Source organism: Eubalaena glacialis, chromosome 2 (assembly GCF_028564815.1).
Source record: "Eubalaena glacialis isolate mEubGla1 chromosome 2, mEubGla1.1.hap2.+ XY, whole genome shotgun sequence".
In the NCBI taxonomy this organism is placed as follows: Eukaryota; Metazoa; Chordata; class Mammalia; order Artiodactyla; family Balaenidae; genus Eubalaena; species Eubalaena glacialis.
In genome coordinates, this window is record NC_083717.1 from 132,026,964 (window position 1) to 132,049,149 (window position 22,186).

At 34.5% G+C, this 22,186-nt stretch overlaps 1 protein-coding gene across 7 annotated transcripts in view; it reads right to left on the reverse strand.

Moving 5' to 3' along the window:
• Window positions 1-22,186, reverse strand: part of RALGAPA1 (Ral GTPase activating protein catalytic subunit alpha 1) — a 218,035-nt gene that overhangs the window by 70,035 nt on the left and 125,814 nt on the right. For all 7 annotated transcript variants that reach the window (XM_061180792.1, XM_061180786.1, XM_061180793.1 and 4 more), the window contains 5 exons: window positions 19,590-19,698; window positions 18,110-18,220; window positions 12,359-12,427; window positions 6,720-6,854; window positions 5,750-5,933 (listed from right to left, as the gene is read on the reverse strand). In XM_061180792.1, the coding sequence (XP_061036775.1) occupies window positions 5,750-5,933; window positions 6,720-6,854; window positions 12,359-12,427; window positions 18,110-18,220; window positions 19,590-19,698 (608 nt within the window). The remainder of the gene's footprint in view (window positions 1-5,749; window positions 5,934-6,719; window positions 6,855-12,358; window positions 12,428-18,109; window positions 18,221-19,589; window positions 19,699-22,186) is intronic.

Genomic DNA, 22,186 nt, shown 5'->3' on the forward strand with positions numbered 1-22,186 from the left:
ATTTAGAGTATGTACTACAAGAATGATAGCAAAGAAGAAGAAAACTGTTCCTTGATGAAGTTTTGTTCATTTTTATAAGAAAGCCCTTTTTGAAATTTTTGCTTATGGATTCATAATTTAAACTGAGGCTCTTAAATGTACATCACACCTTCAAAGAAGGTTCAAAAGTGTTATAAATCACTTGAAATCACTTAGCACCCAGATTAAAAAGTCAATGAAATCCAACTGATAAGTTTCTTATATTATGAGGAGATTCAGAAACATAGTTTGCAGCATGCCTTAAACGTCATTTAATTATGGCTTTTATGGATGATGTAAAAGTGTCAGAAAAAAGTGATCTTTCACTAAACTTTAGGAGTCAGGATCAATTTAAACAGTGAGTCAGTGTAGCCAGCATATGCCAAGGAAACTTTATTTTAAAGGAAAAAATATTTTATGGCCTGCTTATTTTTCTAAGGCATTAAAGAGATCAGGAGCATATCTATATGAGTAACTAAAAAAAAAAACAAACAAACATAGGAAATGGTAAAAAGAGAAAACTCGAAGAATATAGTAGTAAGAGGCCTGAAGAGGCAAGGTGCCTAATGTCAGGACCTGAAGGAGGAGGAAAAAGGAGGGGAGGGTGGAAGGAAAACAAAGAATACAGAAAGAGAGTAAAGGGAGAAAGGAGGAAGTGGAGATAGACAATAACTTGTCCAAGCCCACTAGCCAAAGACTGCCAGTGTGATTCTATAGAGGGTTGATGTGGAAGCCAGTTATGTAATGAGTGGTGTCAGGAAGTGGGGACAACTGGGTTAACTTGATACTTTTTATCTAGGAGGTGGGAGGAGAATTGTCATTAGTAAAGACATACTAATCATTCATGTTAGAAGAGGACGTTCAGTTGTGTGTTTGTGTGTGTGTTGATAGTGTTCTTGTCTGTCTTATATACAAGGTTACAGAATAATCATGTCTCTGTATTGTTCTACCACAGTGATATTGTCTGAGCATTGTTTATGTTCTGAAAGTTAATCATTTGGGAATACTATGGCCTAGCTACCAGAATAAATACAGATTTGAAAATGTCCTGATGATCAAAGTATTACCTACATAAAATAAATTCCTTAATTTTGAGTGTATTTTGTGAGGAATTTCAGTAACTATATAGAATTGTGTAACCACCAACACAATCAATATACAGTAAAATTCTCACATCAAAGGAAGATAAATTTTATTTTATGTAAATTATACCTCAATAAACTCAACTTTAAAAAGTTTATAAGGGAACTAGGTTGTGCACTGCTGATATGATTACTTAAAAAGAGGCAAGAACGAAGAACAATGTTATATTTTCGAGGCTGTAGCCCTCAAGATTCAGAACCGACACCACTGGGTACAGGCAAAGAGTCAGCAACAAATCAGCTGCTATGCCGTTAATACCAATAACATCTTCTCCATTATTCCAACTCTAAAAAAGAACAATTTTCTGTGGACTTTGGCTGATTTTGAAATGTTACTGAGTGTCAAACTTTTAATCTTCCATAATCAAGTTTTATTTTACATACATGTATATATAAACATTTTTCAGTTTACTTAAAAAGTTCCAATTACATTTAGCTGTTCTTTGATGATAGTATGGCTAGCTCTGAGAATGAGCTATTCAACACTAGATAACAACACTAAATGATTAACCTTAATTCAATCCTACATTTTCAAGACCTATTATGGTAAAGTAAAAAGATATGCCACTGAATGATGAGAAACAGAGGGGTGATTTGAATCTAGTGCCTGCTTTTGCTTCTCTAATTATAGCTTAGATTTTAATGAGTGTTCACACTGTAAGAGGCCCTGCAGATAATCTAGCCAATACTTCTCATTTTGCACTTGAGAGTTCACAGAAGTTCGCTGATTACACTTAAAAAATACATTTAGATTTCAGAAGTAGGTAGAAGCATTTTCTTTCCTAAGCTGCTTCTCTAAATTCAGGATATATATATATTTATATAAAGGGACAGAAACCTCTCAATTTGTTAATTTGGCAGTTAGGTTTATTTAGATTTTTTTTTGAATTGTAAGCTATAGAACATACATATCTTTCTTCTATATATCTCAGATATAAAGAAAACATATGAAATTCTCTAATGTAGAAATTCAAAATGAAATTCTAAAATAACCAGCCTTGTGAGAAAATGCAAAATGAAGATATCGATGCTTCTAAGGCTTTGTGTAACTAGCATTCATTTAAAAAAGTCTATTCAAGGTTGTCTTTTCATATTGTCAGATTAAACAAACCCTACAGCATTTGCAGCAAACCCGTAATTACTGATTATTATGGCATACAAAAGCAGCAAGACATAAAAAGCTGCTGCAATTCACCGCACTGTAATAGAACATGCAGAGGAAGTTAATTTTGGCAAATGCTTTAAATATGAGCTTTGCATAATGTGTATAGGTGAAACTATAATTAAGACAGAATGAATTCTTTGGAGCCTCCTTTTACTCTGACCCTGCAAATGATGACTTTTTGCTAATAAGACTACTGCCATTTGACAAAAAGCCAACTTCACTACCTTGCTTTATTCTTTAGTAAATTTAATAATTACAGCTACTCCTGCCAATAATTCTCAAATCAGACTCGTTCAATCCAATACTGAGCTTATTAGGGACACTCTATGTTTAGAAATCTTTGGCCAAAAAAGTACTTGAAGATGATGAAGCATGCCTTAGACAAGGGCACAATGATTAGCCATTTCTGCCACATTAAAAAAAACCCACAGCATGTAGTCACTACAGACCACAGAATCACCTGCTGCTAGCTCACAGCTGTTCCTAAAAGGTTCTGCATTTATCTGGTCCTTAATACCTTTAAGAAAGTCCAAAGGGAACAACTTTAATACATTTAGAGAATAGCACCCTACAGAGTATTTGGTATCAATATAAAGCTCATCTGTTTAAAACCTTTACACCTTTCTGTCTTTTACAGTGACTGTTAAATGGCACAGTAAATTTGCATGAAATACATTAAAACTTCCCTTTACATAAGTAAACTATTTATTTCACTGTTTAAGAAATACACTATCTTGCCCTGAATCAAACTTTATCATTTTACACCTTTAAAAATGCAAAAAGCAAAGAATATTTTCATATAACTTTGTCTTTAAGTAAAATAAACACTGTATTGTACTATGCCAAATCTAAAGAAATAATTATAAGTCACCTATATCAATTATTGTCTGAATTATTTTTCCTATATTCCTATTTCACTTGTATATATGTGTTCTAGACAAATTATCAGCTATTTGTGGTCAACCCAAAACCCTAGCCCTATTTCCTTGATGTGTAACTTTATATCTTCACTTGCATTCTATGTCTTCAATCCATTACCACGGCCACATCCTAAATGTTTTAATCATTTATAACTATTCTGCCTTTAAAAATCAAACTCTTCCTTGATAGTTTACTCTTTGACCACAACCTCCTAGTCTAGTGATTTCCCAATTTTGTTTTGTAGAGCCTGGGAGAGGGCTGTTGCAGATGAATGGGAGAGAAGTCAGCATAATCCCTGCTGCAGCTCTACTTTAAAAAGTTTTACAAAGTGGACTTCCTTGTGAAATTTATTTGAAGAGCTTCCACTGCTTCAAAACTCATTTCATAAACCACTGTCCTAACATACTGATATGCTCAGTGGTTCTCAACCTTGGCTGCATATTAATCATCTGCAAGGTTTTAAAAATCCCAGCAATCCCAGATCAATATTATCAAAATCTCTGTGGATGGGACCAGACATCAGTATTGTAATATGCAGCCAAGGCTGAGAATCACTGTTCTAATTTGTTATTAACAACCACATCTACTTTCTGACTCACTGCATCACCTCTACTTTCTTCCAGCTTATCACCCATTTCCTAGCATCAGTTCAATCCTTACCAACCCTAGATTCTATAACTAAACCATATATCAATATTCTGAAAGCCATTGTTCCCTTGTATATCTGCCAGATCCACCTTACTGAATGTTGACTGGTGCAACCAAAACTTTGCAGTTTCCATTTTCTACTGGGCCCTCAGTAACTTCTGTCAGTCCCCTTAATTTACTTCCACCTTCTTTCTGGTCGCAGGAGAAGGGCTAATATTAACACCTAATCTTTCCAGCTCACCTCTTAGGAACTTCACTCTATTAATGATCCCCTTACTACCTTCCTTCTCAGCTTATCATTGAGTTTAACTCTGTCTTTAGAACTCCTTTAATCCTGAATAATCTTTTAACTTATCTATTGTTTTATCATTTTTCTTTGCTTTTTTAAAATAAAAAAGTCAAGCTTTTTTAAAGAGCACTTTTGACAGATGGCTCTACTTCCTTAACTTCTGCTTGCTCTTCAACCCACAGCCATCCACTTCTGTCTCCTACTTTTCTGCTGAAACTAAAGTAGATATATTCGTCAGTCTTTTTGTACTTGATATCTCTATCATTTAATACCACTGGCCAGTCTTTAAAAAAATCTTTCTCTTCTCTTTGTTTCTGAGAAACTACTCTCTCCTGGTTTTCCTTCCTTTCCAACTTTTTCTTCTCAGAATACACACACCCATGTAAATACATATTCCTAACAAAGACCCCTCTGCTAAGACCTAGATCTGCATGCACAATCAATTGTCCACTAGATCTCTTCATATGAATATACAACAGGCACTCTAAGCTAAACCATTTCCAATACTGCCCTCCTGATTTTCCCTCCTAATCCTCTAAACTTTCTCATATTCTTAGTCTAGTTTAGGGAAAATATAACCAATTTAACCCTTTAGCAACTCTTGCTTGGCCTATTGCAACAGCATCATGATTGGTCTCTCTGATCCTGAGTTAACCACCCTAAAATCAATCTAACATACTAGAGATCAGCAAACTTTTTCTGCAAGGGGACAGAGAGTAAATTATCTTCGGCTTTATGGGCCATGCTATCTCTGTCCCAACTACTCAACACTACTATTACTACACAAAAGCAGCCATAATGACACATAAATGAAGAGCATGGATGTGTCTCAATAAAACTTTATAGAAACAGGTGGCAGGCATGGGCCATAGTTTGCTGACTCCTGTAAAATACTACTGTCAAAGTGCTCTTAATACTAATTTTATCATGTATATCAGTGGGCCCCAACCTTTCTGGCACCAGGGACCAGTTTCGTGAAAGACAACTTTCCCACGGATTGGGGGTGGGGTGGGGAGGGATGGTTCAGGCGGTAATGGGAGTGATGGGGAGCAGCAGATGAAGCTTCGCTTGCTCACCCGCCGCTCACCTCCTGCTGCGCGGCCTAGTTCCTAACAGGCCGCAGACCGGTACCAGTCCGTGGCCCGGGGGTTGGGGACCCCTGATGTATATCACCTCCTTAAAACCCTTCAGTAATTGCTGGGTTCCTCTGGGCTACCCCTGTATCTTGAATGTACTTTTGTTTTTATATGTACTCATATCATAAGGTTATTTGTTTACATCTTTCCCTTATATCAGAGAGTAAACTCTCTGAATGTAAAAACAATGTGGTTAAAGAACTTATCAGAATAACTTAGAAGTATAAAGGGAATGTCATCACATATAATCTTAGGAATTGTGTATCTGAAGTTGTTTCTTAAACTAAAAATGAACTTAGCTGTAACATACATGTCAAGGTAAACAATTACAAAGTAAGATATATTATCCTCCAGTATTTCTACCCAGGCCTCAAATCATACCTTGGGAGAACCCAAGCAACAATACTGTCCTGAAGAGAATTCATTTTACCTTCTGTTACTGGCTGGAGTTTAGAAGATCGTTCCGAATCAGGAGAGTGCAGAGGTTCAGGCTCTTTTAGGCTTTCCAAATGCATAAAAGGATCATAATCTACAGATGCCAAATCAGAGAGGCTTAATGGAAAATACCTTGGATTGCTAAAACACTGAGATCCATAAACACACCCATGTAATACCTGAAAATACAGGGGAAAAAACATACCAAGTTTTCCTTTTAAGTGAAAATAAAGAAAGAAAGAAAAAGGAGAAAACAAGTCAACTGCTAATACAAGTACTTGACAAAAATTTTAAATATTTAAACACTTAGCTCTTCAATCAAGGTAAAATTTAATCTAAAAAAGAAGAATGAGCAAAATTTAACTAATGATTCTCATATTCAACAAAGACTTCTTTCAAAATTTTGCAATGAAACAACAGTGTCTTGTAAGAATTACTTTTTAATTATCCCTAGGTACCGTAAGATAAATCTATGTTCTTAGAAAATACCTAGCTCAGGGTTTCCCTGGTGGTGCAGTGGTTAAGAATCCGCCTGCCAATGCAGGAGACACGGGTTCGACCCCTGGTCCGGGAAGATCCCACATGCCACGGAGCAACTAAGCCCGTGCGCCACAACTACTGAGCCTGCACTCTAGAGCCCGCAAGCCACAAATACTGAGCCCGTGTGCCACAACTACTGAAGTCCGCACACCTAGAGCCCGTGCTCTGCAACAAGAGAAGTCACCACAATGAGAAGCCCACACACCGCAACTAAGAGTAGCCCCCGCTTGCCACAACTAGAGAAAGCCCACACGCAGCAACGAAGACCCAACGGAAGACCCAACGCAGCCAAAAATAAATAAATAAATTTATTAAAAATAAATACCTAGCTATAAAACAATGAAAATGTAATACTAAGAAATGTTATTTCTTTAGGTTTTAAAAACCCTTGGTTACCAAATAAATAATAAAGCAAAGAAGTTTACCTTATAAATACAGTTGAGGACAGATTTTTCTATTTTATCATTTTCTGCTCCTGTAGCATGGATTGGTTGGAGCAGTGTCTTTAGAGGTAAGGCCATGATCCAGTCCAGAAGGCACAGAAGTAAGGATACCACCAACTGAAACAACAACAAAAAAGATCATTATTATTGTAAACTCATAAAATAAGAGTTTAATACTTAACAGAAATTCACCAACTTATCTTTTGTTTTCCAAAATGTATTTCAGGAACTATGAACTAAGTTCCACCATTAATATTTACCTAGACCTAAATGATTTTAAGATGTATATGAACATTACTGTGGGTTTCTCCCTTATATTTTAGGGCAAGCACAATGAAACCTTAAGCATAATAAAAACAGGAATGTTAAAATTATTATTATTATTATTTAATTAATTAATTAATTTTTGGCTGTGTTGGGTCTTCATTGCTGCACACGGGCTTTCTCTAGTTGCGGCGAGCAGGGGCTACTCTTCGTTGTGGTATGCGGGCTTCTCATTGCGGTGGCTTCTCTTGCTGTGGAGCACGGGCTCTAGGCGCGTGGGCTTCAGTAGTTGTGACTCGCGGGCTCTAGAGCACAGGCTCAGTAGTTGTGGCACACAGGCTTAGTTGCTCCACGGCACGTGGGATCTTCCCACACCAGGGATCGAACCCGTGTCCCCTGCATTGGTAGGCGGATTCTTAACCACTGCGTCACCAGGAAAGTCCCCAAATTATTTTTAAACAAACATAAAAACACTGAGCTTAAAAGACAACAGACATCAATTAGCTATTCTTACGTAATGCACAAGAAATGGAACACAAATGAAAGGTTTTAGTTCATATGTATTACAATCATTTCCACATTTCTTTTCTAATTTAACACCTCACTGAGCAACCTGCCAGAAAGACTATCTTAACCACTTTCTGATACTGTTACTAATTACATTAAATGAATCTTTCTACTGGACATGTTTAAACTGATGGATGTTATAAACAAAACACTGTTATCCAAAATGTAGAGTAAAACAGCAGTATCTATGTGGTCCATTTTATTGAATAAAGAATCACAATTAGTACCATAAAAGTGTCAATCAAGTAGCAATAAGAGATCCACTGATCTTTAGAATCAAAGACCAACTCCCCAACTCAAAGAGTAATGCTGGCCTAAATCTCCCAACACACCTTCCAAAAGAACAATAAAGAACAAAAAGAACCAACAAAATATCACAAAGCCCACATCCTCAAAAACAGAACATTCAAAATTCAATTATCTGTGAGTAGAAAATACACACAGCAAATCCAACAAGCTTTTACCCATTCTCCCACTGCAAGCTTTCATGAAGAGTGAGGGTAGTTTGGGTAAGCTGTAAAAGAGAGAAAGGAACTAAGTACAAACCAAAAAACCAAGCCCCAAAAAAAGGTCTACCCTAAGTGTGAGAATAATGAAAAACATGTACTGGTAGATAAGAGTACTGAGTAGAAGGAAAGTATTTAAAAGTACTGCAGGAAAGGTAATACTTTGGGGGAGAAAAATGTTAAAAGGGAATGGAGAGACACCTTGTGGAAAACATAATGTGAAAAGAAAAATCAAAAGAGAAATTTAGGACCTTGCAAGATTTTTACAATTTTTTAAAACTGATGGTTCTGTAATTCCTCTCCCACCTTAGTGCCATCCAGTAAAAACACTATACTTTGTTAAACTGCCAGAAGAGGGAGCTCTTGAAATAGGAATCTTATAAACCACCCCAAGCCACCAACCTTGTCCACAGAAATGCAGACACAGTCTTCATCTATACAAAACTACTATAAAAAGAAAACAGAAAATGAGAATCTTAAGAAATTCAGCTGATGAAAATTCCTGCCCACCAAAACCAATAATGAAGCAGAAGAAAACTATAACACAACCTTATAATCTAAATTAAATATTGTCAAATAAGCATTTAGGTATAGGCGACAAGGAAAATCCCATCTTAAATCAGGAATTTAAAAAACTAAGAAGAAAGAGACCAAAAAGGGAAGAATTGATTCAAGTCAGGAAAGAAAACTAAAAAACAATAAAATGATATTAGAAATGAAGGCCAAGTTATAAGATGCCTAAGGAAAAATAAGTTTGAAAAAAATAAAAAGAAAATTTAATAAGGGGCATTGAATAAAGAGAACAAAAGTGAGACAAAGAAAAAGGTAAAAAATGTCAGAGAGAAATGACTGGAATGGAAGACAGAAAAAGAATATCCTATTCACTTAAATGTGGAGTCCCCAAAATCTACATATTGACAAGGCCTACCAGATCCAGGACAAACTGACCTGCAATAATCAACTCTAATACATATCCTGGTAAAACCTGAAAAGTAAGACCTAAAAAAAGAAATATATATATGTGTGTGTGTGTGTATCTCCTTAGAGCCTCCAGGAAAAAAAGATGAAATAACTTACAAGAGAATAAAAATGGCATCAGATTTCTCAAAAACAGTATACAAGCAAGGCAACATTAAAAAAAAAGAAAAACCTCAAGGAAAATAAGTGTGAACCAAGGATTCCTTATCTAGCCAAGCTACTTTTCAAGTATCTTGTTGTTACAGAAAAAATTTTATATATGCAAGAGCTCAGGGAATTCTGCATTCATGAACTCATCTTGAAGAATAAAGATGAACTTCATTTAACCAAGAAGTTGACTGAGGAACTTCAGTAAAAAGTCTAACAGTGAGTATCTGATATATTTAGTTATGGATCTAAGATTTTAAAAAATGTAGAGATGAATGTAGAAGAATCATTTGTTATATGACATATGCTAAATGTTACGTGCAGACATAAAGGAACTAAAAATGAAGGTGAAGAGAGAGAAGTAACATAAGCTCACTTATTAACATATAGGCAACATATGGGAGATAAAGGATACCATTAAATAATCACAAACCATATAGTATAACAGGTTAAGAAAGCAAGGGAACAAAGACATTAAAAAAAGTATACATATAAGGGTAACTACAAGAAAAAAGCACGAAGTTTCCTGAATACCAAAAGAATTTTAAGAAGAACAAAGGAAATACATCATGCAGAGAAAGAAACACAGAAAATATAATATAATATGCATAATAAGCATAAAATAAAATGACAGAGGTAAGATAAAAAATACGATATATCATAAAAATGGGTTTAACTTGCCTAATAAAAGAAAAAGATTTTCAATTTGGCTCACAAAGCAAGATCCAAGTATGTGTTGTATTCAAGAGATATAGTTAAACAAAAAGATTCAGAAAGGCTAAAACTAAAGAGATGGAAAAAGGTACACCAGGTAAATTAGAATTCAAACCAAAAAGCATTAATGTTAAAGCTATAATTCAAAATGAAGATAAAACAGCTATGAATATCTATGTATAAAATAACAGTGACTACAAAGGAAAAACTACAGTAGATGCAAGGAAATATAGAAATATTAATAGAAGACTTTAACACACCACTCTCAGTACAAGACAGGTCAAGAAGACAAAATATAGTCCACATTAACAAAAGTTGAGATCTTCAAAAATGTTTATCAATAGTAAAATGATTTTGTCACCAAAAGAGTTTGAAAACTGCTAGTATAGAAAGTTAAGAAACAGACCCAAGTAATTATGGAACTTGATTATTCATTAAGGGGCAAAGAGGAACTCTTTAATAAAGGGAACTCAGAAATCTGGTTATCCATTTAGAAAAACAACAAAAATTAGATCCTTATCTCAAAACACAGAAAATAAACTTCAAATGGATGAGGGGTAAAAGTGTAAACAATGAAGCTGTATAAGTACTAGAAGAAAACATGAAAAGGTTTTCTACCTATGGCTCAAAATCTAGATACCTAATGAAGTAAAAGATTGATAAACTGACTTACATAAAAAACTCCCTCATATGTAAACATCTGAGGGAAAAATACCAAAATATGACTGAAAATGTAAACATATGAATGGACAATTCACAAAAATAAAGTAAAAAATTAGGCCATTAATAAATATGAGAAGATATTCAACTTCACTTATAAAAAGAGAAAGGTAAATGAAAACCACACTGAAATATTATTGTTCCCCTATCAAACTGGCAAAAATTTAAAAATATGTCATACTCTGTGGTTAGGCTCTGGGGAAACATACTCTCATAGTGTATGCTTGTGGGAATGCCAATATTTAACATAATTACATTATCTGTTTACCTTTTGACCCAGCAATTCCACTTCTAGGAATACACCCTGAAGACACATTCCAACAATGTAAAAATATACAGACATAAAGTTAGTCACTGCAGCATTGCTTGTAACTGCAAAATTCTGAAAATAATCTCTATGTCCATACATAGAAGAATAACTTGAATAAATTATGAAATTTATAAATTATGGTACACTCCCTCAATGGAGTACTAATACTATACAGCTGCAAAAAAGGACATGGAAGACCTCTATGAATTTATTTATTGTGAATTTCCAGAATATACTGTCAACTGAAAAACCGAAAGTACCAATGAATATCTAGACTGTTATACTTTTGTGTAACAAACAAGAAGAAAAAAGAAAATACAGATGTATCTGCTCATCTGTACAAAAATAAACAAAGGATGGATAAACCACAGACAAATAAATAAATAAAAACAACAGGGATGGGGGAAAAAATCTCTAAAATGGAATATAAACAGCAACGTGCCTGTTAACAACTGCTTCTTTGTTTCATATAGTTCTATGGGAGTTGTGAACGCAAGCCCCTTTGGCTTTCAGAGCCAGGCGATTTGGGGACCTGTCCTTGGGTGGCAGGCTTAAAAGGTGGGGTGCTAGACGTATGGGCTAAACCCTTCTCTCTTCAGAGAGAAGGTGGGAATTGGGGGCTTCCTCCTGACTGTACGGAGCTCTGCTAGGGTGGGGTTTATGGCAAGAGTGTGTTACAGCCTTTCCTACCTATTTTTTGATGTGGGTATTTTCTTAGTTGCTTGATGTGTAGAGGTCACTTGACTAGTTTCTGGATTTCTCTCAGAGGGAATTGCTCCATGTGTAGCTTTATCTTCCATGGGTCCAAGGGAGGAGGAAAATTCAGCAGCCTTCTATGTCACTATGTTGGTGACCCCCCTCTCTGCCTGTTCTTTAACTGCTATCTTCAAGGTGTTATACTTTGCTAACACTTCTTACTCTACAGCTTCACCTTAAGTGATCTCATATATTCCCACAGTTTAACAGAACTCATGTGTTGACAATGCCAACAAGAAATCTCAGTGTTACCACTTCTTAATCATATTGTGTTGAAATATCAAGTATGTTTTATTACATATGTTCTGCCCATTATTTACAGAACTCTGCAGCTGTAATTATGTTTCTGGACCTATTCTCAGTTATTTTCAGGCATAAACAAGACCATAACAAGTAAAAAAATTATAAATGGACAGAATATCCTCCCAGGTTCCTTACAACCCTAAAATTCAAAGACTTTATCAGATGACCATGATTAACTTGAGATATAAACTAAAATGTGATTTAGTTACACTTAAATAATGGAAAGCTATATTTCAAGTTATTTTAAACACAAGATTAATTAATGTTTCCCATGTAAATAGATATACCTTCACAGTTTTAAAATATAAGTATCTTACTAGATAACCACATATTAAATATTAAAAAATTTAAATTACCCTCTTATCCAGTTCATAAGATGAAGCTTCTGTACTTGGCAAAAGATGGGTAATAGTGGCTATTAGAATCTGTAGGAAATAAAGAAAATAGCTCAAAATATGTCAAACTAATGGTGCATCCTAAAACTTAAACAATAATGCTGAAGTGATACAAAATCTACTGCTGAAAGTTTATCCAAAATATATTAACATTGTTATTTCAAAGTAATTTTTAATAGGTCAGCTTTTCAAGTACACTTAACTATCAATCATTTACAATCCTAATGTACAGAACCAAAGTTATATATGCTCTGTTAACTATAAATGGATTTCTTAAAAATTCAAGTCATGAATCAATATGTATAAACATACAAATAATATATGTTCTGATAGAAAAATGAGAAGACATAGATAAGCAAAAAGATTTATAAAAACCATCTGTAATTTATCACTCAAGACATCTACTTTGCTCAACAAATTAGGTATAGAAGGGATGTATCTCAACATAATAAACACCATATATGACAAGCCCAAAGCTAACACCATACTCAAAAGGTAAAAAGTTAATATCCTTTCCTCTGAAGACAGGAACAAGATAAGGATGCTCACAACTGCCATTTCTATTCAACACAGTACTGGAAGTCCTACCACAGCAATTAGGCAAGAAAAAGAAATAAAAGGCATCCAAATCTGAAAGGAAGAAGTAAAATTATTTCTGTTTGTACATGACATGATCTTATATATAGAAAATCCTAAAATTCCACCAAAAAAAAAAAAAAAAACTGTTAGAACTCATAAATGAATTCAGTAAAGCTGCAGGATGCAAAATCAACATACAAAAATCAGATGCATTTCTATATGCCAACAATAAACTATCACAAAGAGAAATTAAGAAAGCTATCCCATTTACAACAGCATCAAAATCAATAAAATACTTAGGAATAAATTTAACCAAGGATAAGACTTATATGCTGAAAACTAGAAAACACTAGTGAATGTAGCTGAAGACACAAATAAATAGAAAGATATTCCATGTCATAGATGGGGAAGAATTAATATTGTTCAATTGTTCACACTACCACAGTGGTCTACAGATTCAATGCAACTGAATGCAAAATTCCAGTGGTGTTTTTCTCAGAAATAGAAAAAAACTATCCTAAAATTTGAATGGAACCACAAAAAAACCCAAAGAGCCAAAGCAATCTTGAGAAAGAAGAACAAAGCTGGAGGTATCACACTTCCTGATTTCAAGCTTTATTATAAAGCTACAGTAATCAAAATATGGTACTGACAGTAAGGTACTGACATAAAAACAGGCACACAGACCAGTGCATTAGAATAAAGCCTAGACATAAACCCACACATACAGTCAACTAATCTTTGACAAGGGTCCAAGAGCACACACACAGTGTTAAGAAAACTGGATATCCATGTGCAAAAGAATGAGACTGGACCCCTATTTTATACCACTCACAACAATTAACTTGAAATGGATCAAAGGCTTAATATAAAGACCTGAAACCATAAAACTCCTAGAAGAAAACATAGGAAAAGGCTCCTTAACATGGGTCTTGGTAATGATTTTTTTGGCAATCATACCTAAAGCAGAAGCAACAACAAAAATATAAACAAGTGGCACTACATAAACTAAAAGCTTCTGCACAGCAAATGAAACCATCAATAAAGTGAAAAGACAACTTACAGAATGGAAAAAAATATTTGCAAACCATGTATCTGATTAGGCGTTAATATCCAAAATATACAAGGAACTTATACCCTCAATAGCAAAACTAACTAACTAACTAAATTTATAAATGGGCAAAGGATCTGAATAGACATTTTTCCAAAGACATACAAGTGGCCAACAGGAACATGAAAAGGTATTCAGCATCGGTAATCATCAGGAAAATGCAAATCAAAACCACAATGAAATATCACCTCACATTTGTTAGGATGGCTATTTTTAAAAAGACAAGAGAGAACAGATGTTGGCGAGGATGTGGAAAAAAGGGAACCCTTATACACTATTGGTGGGAATGTAAACTGATACAGCCATTATGGAAAACAGTATGAAGGTTCCTCAAAAAATTAAAAATAGAACTACCATATAATACCACTCCTGGGTATATATCAGAAGGAAATGAAATCAGTATCTCAAAGAGATACCTGCACACCCATGTTCACTGCAGTATTATTTACAATAGCCAAGATTTGGAACAGCCCACAAGCCTTTCGACAGATGAACGGAAAAAGAAACTGTGGTGTACATATATACACAATGGAATATTATTCAGCCATAGAAAAGAAGAAAATCCTGCCATTCATGACAACATGAAAGAACCTGGAGTGCATTACGCTAAGTGAAATAAGCCAGACAAAGACAAATATTGTATGGTATCACTTATATGTGGAAAAGTAAAAAAAGCTGATTTTATAGAAACAGAATAGTGGTTGCCAGGGGCTGGGGTCTAGTGAACTGAGGAGATGTAGGTCAAAGGGTACAAATTTTCAGTTATAAAAATAATAAGTTCTGGGGCTTCCCTGGTGGCGCAGTGGTTGAGAATCTGCCTGCCAATGCAGGGGACACGGGTTCGAGCCCTGGTCTGGGAAGATCCCACATGCCGCGGAGCAACTAGGCCCGTGAGCCACAATTACTGAGCCTGCGCTCCGCAACAAGAGAGGCCGCGGTAATGAGAGGCCCGCGCACTGCGATGAAGAGTGGCCCCCACTTGCCGCAACTAGAGAAAGCCCTCGCACAGAAACGAAGACCCAACACAGCCATAAATAAATTAATTAATTAATTAATTAATTTTAAAAAAAAGTTCTAAGGATTTAATGTATAGTACAGTAACTACAGTTAATCGTACAGTACTGAATATCTTAAAGTTGCTAAGAGTAGACCTTAAGCATTCTCACCATAAAAAAATGTTAACAATGTGAGGTAATGGATATGTTAATTATCTTGATCTTGGTAACCCTTCTACAATATCAAATCATTATGTTATATACTTTAATATAATACAATTATATTTATCAATTATTCCCCAATAAAGTTGGGGGAAAATAAAGAAATTTACTCTCATCTTCCCAGATATTTCGGTATATATACTTGTAAATATATGCCTTTTTTTTAAAGAAAGATTTTATAATGTGGCTTTTTAAATTAACATATATTATACACTGAACAGAATATGAATAAAATTGATACAGAGAATATGAAATAAAAGACCTTATTAAAAGAAAGCAAACATTCTTATAGTGTTATCATTTACCCTGGAAATTTCTTGATCTCATTCAATTTTTTAATGTGCATGTTAAAAATGTATAGAGGTAAATTTATTGTATTTTTATTGTATGCTATTAAATTTTTATAAATGATTGATTGCTTCAAGTAGAAAAATTCCTCTAAACATAATTTATACCATAAAAGGCTTTACACACTAATAGAATCTAGTATATTAGATTAATACTTAATACTAGTAATAGCACTGGGCTTCTATTCCTAACTATGTAAGTAGGTAACCATTAGTGAAATGCTCTACTATTTTAGAATTTCATTTCTTCATTCAATTAGAGGTAAAGTATAACCATTTATCCGTAGGCACTGGCCACTATAATGTACAGTGAAGCAATCTGCAAAAACTCTACACAGCTAAGAATTACTTAGATAAGTATTAATAATATATAAACTGGTGAAGAAAATAAGGGAAAGGATTTGGAGGCCTTCAAATGAACAAAAAAAATATGCTTACTTAAAGAACACCTTAACTTTCAACAGAATAATCAATCTTAAAGGGTAAAATTTTCGAGTTTTAAAATTTCAAATGTTTTAATACTAATAGACATATATATGAACATTCACATTTACATCCAGTTATCACGTCCTGCATGATAATGATGGTAGCTGCTGTCAACGTTTATTAAAATTTATGTCCCATCACTTTTATGGCAAAAAGTGCTCAGCGTGTTACATATATTTTCTCATTTAGTCTTCAGAGCAACTCTGTGAGGTAGGTATTTTTATCCCAAATGTAAAGATAAAGAAAGCCAGAATTTAGAGGACTGAGTAATTTGTTGATAGTTACAAAGTTAGTAAATGGCAGAGTCAGGGGTTAGTTAAACCAGGTCTAACCTTCAAACCCAACCTCTTAACCATAATACTATATTCAACTCAACAGATTATTTACCTAAGAGATTCTACATGCAAGTCATCCTACGCATAAAAAATAATTTTAAAAAATGCCATTGTCTTAAAGAAGCTCAGAATTTTTTAAAAAAAATATTTATTATTTGGTTGCATCGGGTCTTAGTTGCGGCACGCAGGCTCCTTAGTTGCGGCTCACAGGCTCCTTAGTTGTGGCATGTGTGCTCTTTGGTTGTAGCAGGTGGGCTACTTAGTTGCAGCCCACAGGCTCCATAGTTGTGGCATGTGAACTCTTAGTTGCGGCACGCATATGGGATCTCGTTCTCTGACCAGGGATCAAACCTGGGCCCCCTGCATTGGGAGCATGGAATCTTATCCACTGCGCCACCAGGGAAGTCCCAAGAAGCTTAGAATTTTTACACAAATATATTTAGTGTTAAAATAGGGCCTGGCGACATGGTTGAGTGGGAAAAGTCTGGACTTGAAATTTTACAGACTTGGGTTTGAACCCTGTTTCTACCCTGTTAGCTTATGACTTTATATAGTTGCTATCTCCTCAGTTCTCTCATCTTAAATAAAGGGAGGAGAGGAGGCAGGGATAACAGTCCACCTCAAATGACTTTTTACGAATTAAATGAGGTAACATATGAAAAGGTGACTAGTATAGTGACTGATACATGGTAGTAGGTGCTTAATAAATATTAATTACTATCTTTCCTAAAAATGTTATAAGAATATGAAGATAAGAAAGATAAATTCTGGTTGGAGAGAACAAGTAAGGATTCTTATTTTTTGAGGAGATGGTATTTAAACCAATCACTGAAAGATGGGGCGGGTAGAGAAAAGTAAAACATTTTAGGTAAGAAGAAGAGAGTGAGGGGTATGTTTAGGGGATAATAGCTGACTCAGGTGCCTAGACTACAGGGTATTTCATAAAAGGAATCGGTACATGATTCTGAAAAGATGGGTTGGGTCCTCATCTGGAGGCCTCGAATTAATTCCCAGCTAAAGAGTTTGGGTCTTACTTTATAGACAAAGGAAAACCACTCAGAGATTTTGTTTGTTTGTTTGTTCTTCAGGGAAGTGACATAAGAGTCATGTCAATGTGAATGATGACTTGGAGGGGATGACCTCAAAAGCCAGGAAACCAGTTTAGAAGGTTATTATAGTATCTCAAGAAAGAAATAATTAAGGACTGAAAAATGTCATGTATTGTAGGAAGCATAGAACACACAGAATTAAAAAAAATAAAAATAAAAATAAACCACTTCATAAATGACTGGCTGAAGAGGAAAGGAAAGGAATGAATCAAAATAATCTCCTGATTTTGGTAACTGGAGGGATGGTATGTTTTCTAACCTAAGACAGGGAATGAAGCCTAATATACATTATAAAGACAACGGCAATGATAAATTTACATGTAGCATTTAAAACCAACCACATAATCTCTTAACATAATATAGAAAGGGACTGTCATGAACTTTGATATCTCAAAAAAGTACCCTGAGTGGCCATTATTTAGCTATGCAAAATTTAAAGAAAACTATTAAATAATTTTATATCTCAAGGTATCCAAATCTAAGGATCTTTAACAAGTCATAATAAGAAATAAATGAGAAATTACTTACTTGAATAATTTTCAAGGGAGAATCAGGCTGGTAAATCTGAAGTCTAGGTACATAATGAACCAGCATGTGAAGCATGTTACAAGCTACATGGGCTACTGTTTTATTTGTAAACTGTAATAATAATAAGAAAAAAACAAAAACAAAAAAGCACTGTTATAAAAAATTTCTTCCTGATATTATTCATCTCTGCATTAGCTGCTAAAAAATTTTAAATTGTATACATGTTTATTTTTGTCATTCTATATTTGTGTTTATTAAAATATTATTAGGAAGATAAATATACACCTGCAAAATAAAAAAATCATAACACATTCCAAAGATATAATTAACTTTATTTTTTCTTTGTAATGTTTGACTGTCCTCATTAAAGTTTTATTCCATTTTCTCTTACCTAGATTTCTGGAATGGCCTCTAAACTGCTAATCTTGTTATCCCATCTTTCCCCATTGCAATCTACTTACTATACTCAATACTTCCATATTATCTTCTGAAGAACTGTTCTGATGCTGACGTTCTCTATGCTTAAAAATCTCAGGTAACTCCCCAATGGTATAAAGTCAAACTTTTTATGCTTATCTCTCCATGCCCAAATCTCACCCACTCTTCAAGCCCTGACCACATACTTCCTCTTTCCAAAGTCTTCTCTGATACCTAAGTCAAAGTGACCTCTGCTTTCTCTGAACTCAATCAGCAGTTTATATGCACCACTCATTTAGTTCTCTCAGCTTTTTATATTTTATTACACTTATTTTCATCTTTTTCAGCCATCATATTATTAATCTCTTCAATCTAGTATTTATACTTCTTTTTCATTCTGGTATTCCTCACTCTGCCTAGCAAAGCACCTCAAACATAGTATATACTCAGAAATATCTGTCAAATAAGTAATATTTGTACTTTGTGTGTTTAGAGTTCTATACAGATATTATAATACAAGTCATAGGACAAAAAATAATATCACTCATCTTTTTACAAATAAAAAATATCCATTTATTCATTCAGACTCTCCAAATAATCAGGTTATTATTTCTGAGCAAATCTTATTCTGGTCACAAAGAGGGCATTTAACTTGAATGATAAAGCCAAAAATTGAATAGCTCAAGAATTCAGGAAGTAATAAAGATCGAAGGGTAGGTTACAAAAATACTGATTAAGAAATGATAAACAGCCCTACAAATGTTGTTAAATGACTGGTTTCCTTTTTAGAAGTCATCCATATGTATCTTAAAGACAAAGCCAAATACATAAAATTTGAGATGAAATAGGTCATCACCAAGATATCCTAAAATCAAGAGTAGAACTATTCTTAAGGAAAAAGTCAGAATCAAAGAAATAATGTAATAATAAATTAATGAAAATATCTATTAAATGTTTTATTCTGTAAGGGCACAATATATAATTAACATTTAGAGAAAAATAATCATGCATTCTATACTATCTTAATACAGTCCACTAAATATTTATTTATTTATTTACTTACCTTTAAGGAAACACAAATTACATTCAGAGCTTCCTTAATTTGAGGATGATGAGACTCATGGACTAGTTCTTCACAAATCCAAATACCTAAACTGCAAAGTGCTACACATCTGCAGAAAAGGCAACCAATAATGATACAAATAAAAGTGTATGAGCGTTTAAATGAAATGACACCACCACCACAACCAAAACACCCACAACCAACCAACCCAGAGTGAACATGCACTGTTTAGGTGAATTAATCAATTTGTTACTCTGTTAATTAATCAATTTATTACTGTTAATTAGTAAATTTGTTACTTAGGAAGATAAAGTGGAGGAAAGCACATCCCCCAAACTCTAAGCCTTATTTTTTGTAATTTAATTTAATTTTTATTTTATATTGGAGTATAGTTGATTTACAATATTGTGTTTCAGGGTATACAACAAAGTGATTCAGTTATACATATACATACATCCATTCTTTTTCAGATTCTTTTCCCATATAGGTTATTACAGAATATTGAGTAGAGTTCCCTGTTCTAAGCCTTATTTTCAACTATAATTTATTACCAAGATCATAGGTGGGGATAACACACAGGATCTTTCTAACAAACCCATATTGATAAATTGATATTGTCATAAAGCTTCCCAAACAAATATGCAACATGCTTTCAAAAAGGAAAGAGTGGGGACTTCCCTGGTGGCACAGTGGTTAAGAATCCACCTGCCAATGCAGGGGACACAGGTTTGAGCCCCAGTTCGGGAAGATCCCACATGCCGTGGAGCAACTAAGCCCGTGTGCCACAACTACTGAACCCGCGTGCCACAACTACTGAACCCGCGTGCCACAACTACTGAAGCCCGAGCGCCTAGAGCCTGTGCTCTGCAACAAGAGAAGCCACCACAATAAGAAGCCCATGCACCGCAACCAAGAGTAGCCCCTGTTCGCCACAACTAGAAAAAGCCTGCGGGCAGCAACGAAGACCCGACGCAGACAAAAATAAATAAATGTTTTTTTTTTTTTAAAAAAAGGAAAGTGTAATTTTATTGACTGATAGCAGCAGTCAGTAAGATATTATTTTCATATCTTTTACATTTAACATAGCTAGCTACAAATTCTTTTTAAAACAAATTGGGACCACAAATAAAATTTATACACTTTATAAAGGAATTCCAACAGAAACAGAACTTGGAGAATTTTTGTTCTGTTTCCTAATGTCTTGTGAAACTTCAGTTCCCTACTTCAACTGAGTTTCAGCCTGAAGAAAGTAATCTGATGATCAGAAGCAGTAAAAATTCTATTAGTGTGTTCACGTATAAGCTTCTGATGAAGCATATAATGTTTCTAAGTATTAAAAAAAAGTCAGCTCCTTCTAGTTTCCTGATATATCTTGCATGTCCTGATACTGATATTCTTAAATTAAATTCAGTAGAATGCTAAATTTCAGAACAATTCAATGCAGAAATATTTTTCTTCCTGAACATAATGGATCAGAAGTTAAGTCCCTTCTTTCAGTCTATCAGTGTTAATGCTACTAACTTACTATCAAAACTATAGAAAGTCTTCTATGTGAGGTCTACAGCTTCCTTTCTTCTCTACTGTTGTCCACCTATCAATCTTTTTTTTTTTTTAAACATCTTTATTGAAGTATAATTGCTTTACAATGGTGTGTTAGTTTCTGCTTTATAACAAAGTGAATCAGTTATACATATACATATGTTCCCATATCTCTTCCCTCTTGCATCTCCCTCCCTCCCACCCTCCCTATCCCACCCCTCTAGGTGGTCACAAAGCACCGAGCTGATCTCCCTGTGCTATGCGGCTGCTTCCCACTAGCTATCTATTTTACATTTGGTAGTGTATGTTATGTCCATGACACTCTCTCACCCTGTCACATCTCACCCCTCCCGCTCCCCATATCCTCAACTCCATTCTCTAGTAGGTCTGTGTCTTTATTCCCGTCTTGCCACTAGGTTCTTCATGACCTTTTTTTTTTTTTTTCCTTAGATTCCATATATATGTGTTAGCATACTGTATACTGTATTTCTTTTTCTTTCTGACTTACTTCACTCTGTATGACAGACTCTAACTCCATCCACCTCATTACAAATACCTCCATCAATCTTATGTAACATTTACAGATCTAAATAACCAAGTGACAGGTTTAGCAGTGGAAGGAGCTGTAATCCTAAAATAACAATAAACTCTGAAGTGAAGCAAAGTTCTCCATAGATGCAGCTAACTAAAGCCACAGTAAAAGGCACAGACTGGGAGTACAAATGCTTAAGTTTTTGTTTTTTGCTTTTTGCTTTTTAAAGGTTAAGATCAGTTTTTGTGTGTGCGTGTGTGTGTACAGTTTCCTACATTCTTCAAGATGTCAAAATAATCTAGATTATTCCCAGTATGGCTCAACTTTCTGCTACTAGTCAGATTCTGGGGTATAAGCTTCTAAGCTTATATGTTAGGCAACATGCTGATTTAAATCAACCTTTTTGATAAAAGTTTAGTAACACAGACAAAATGCCACAGTTTTCACTTCTTAATGAGACATTTAAAAACAAAAACATTTAAAAATCTTATTATTTACATTCTATTTTTTAAAAATATCCTGATCA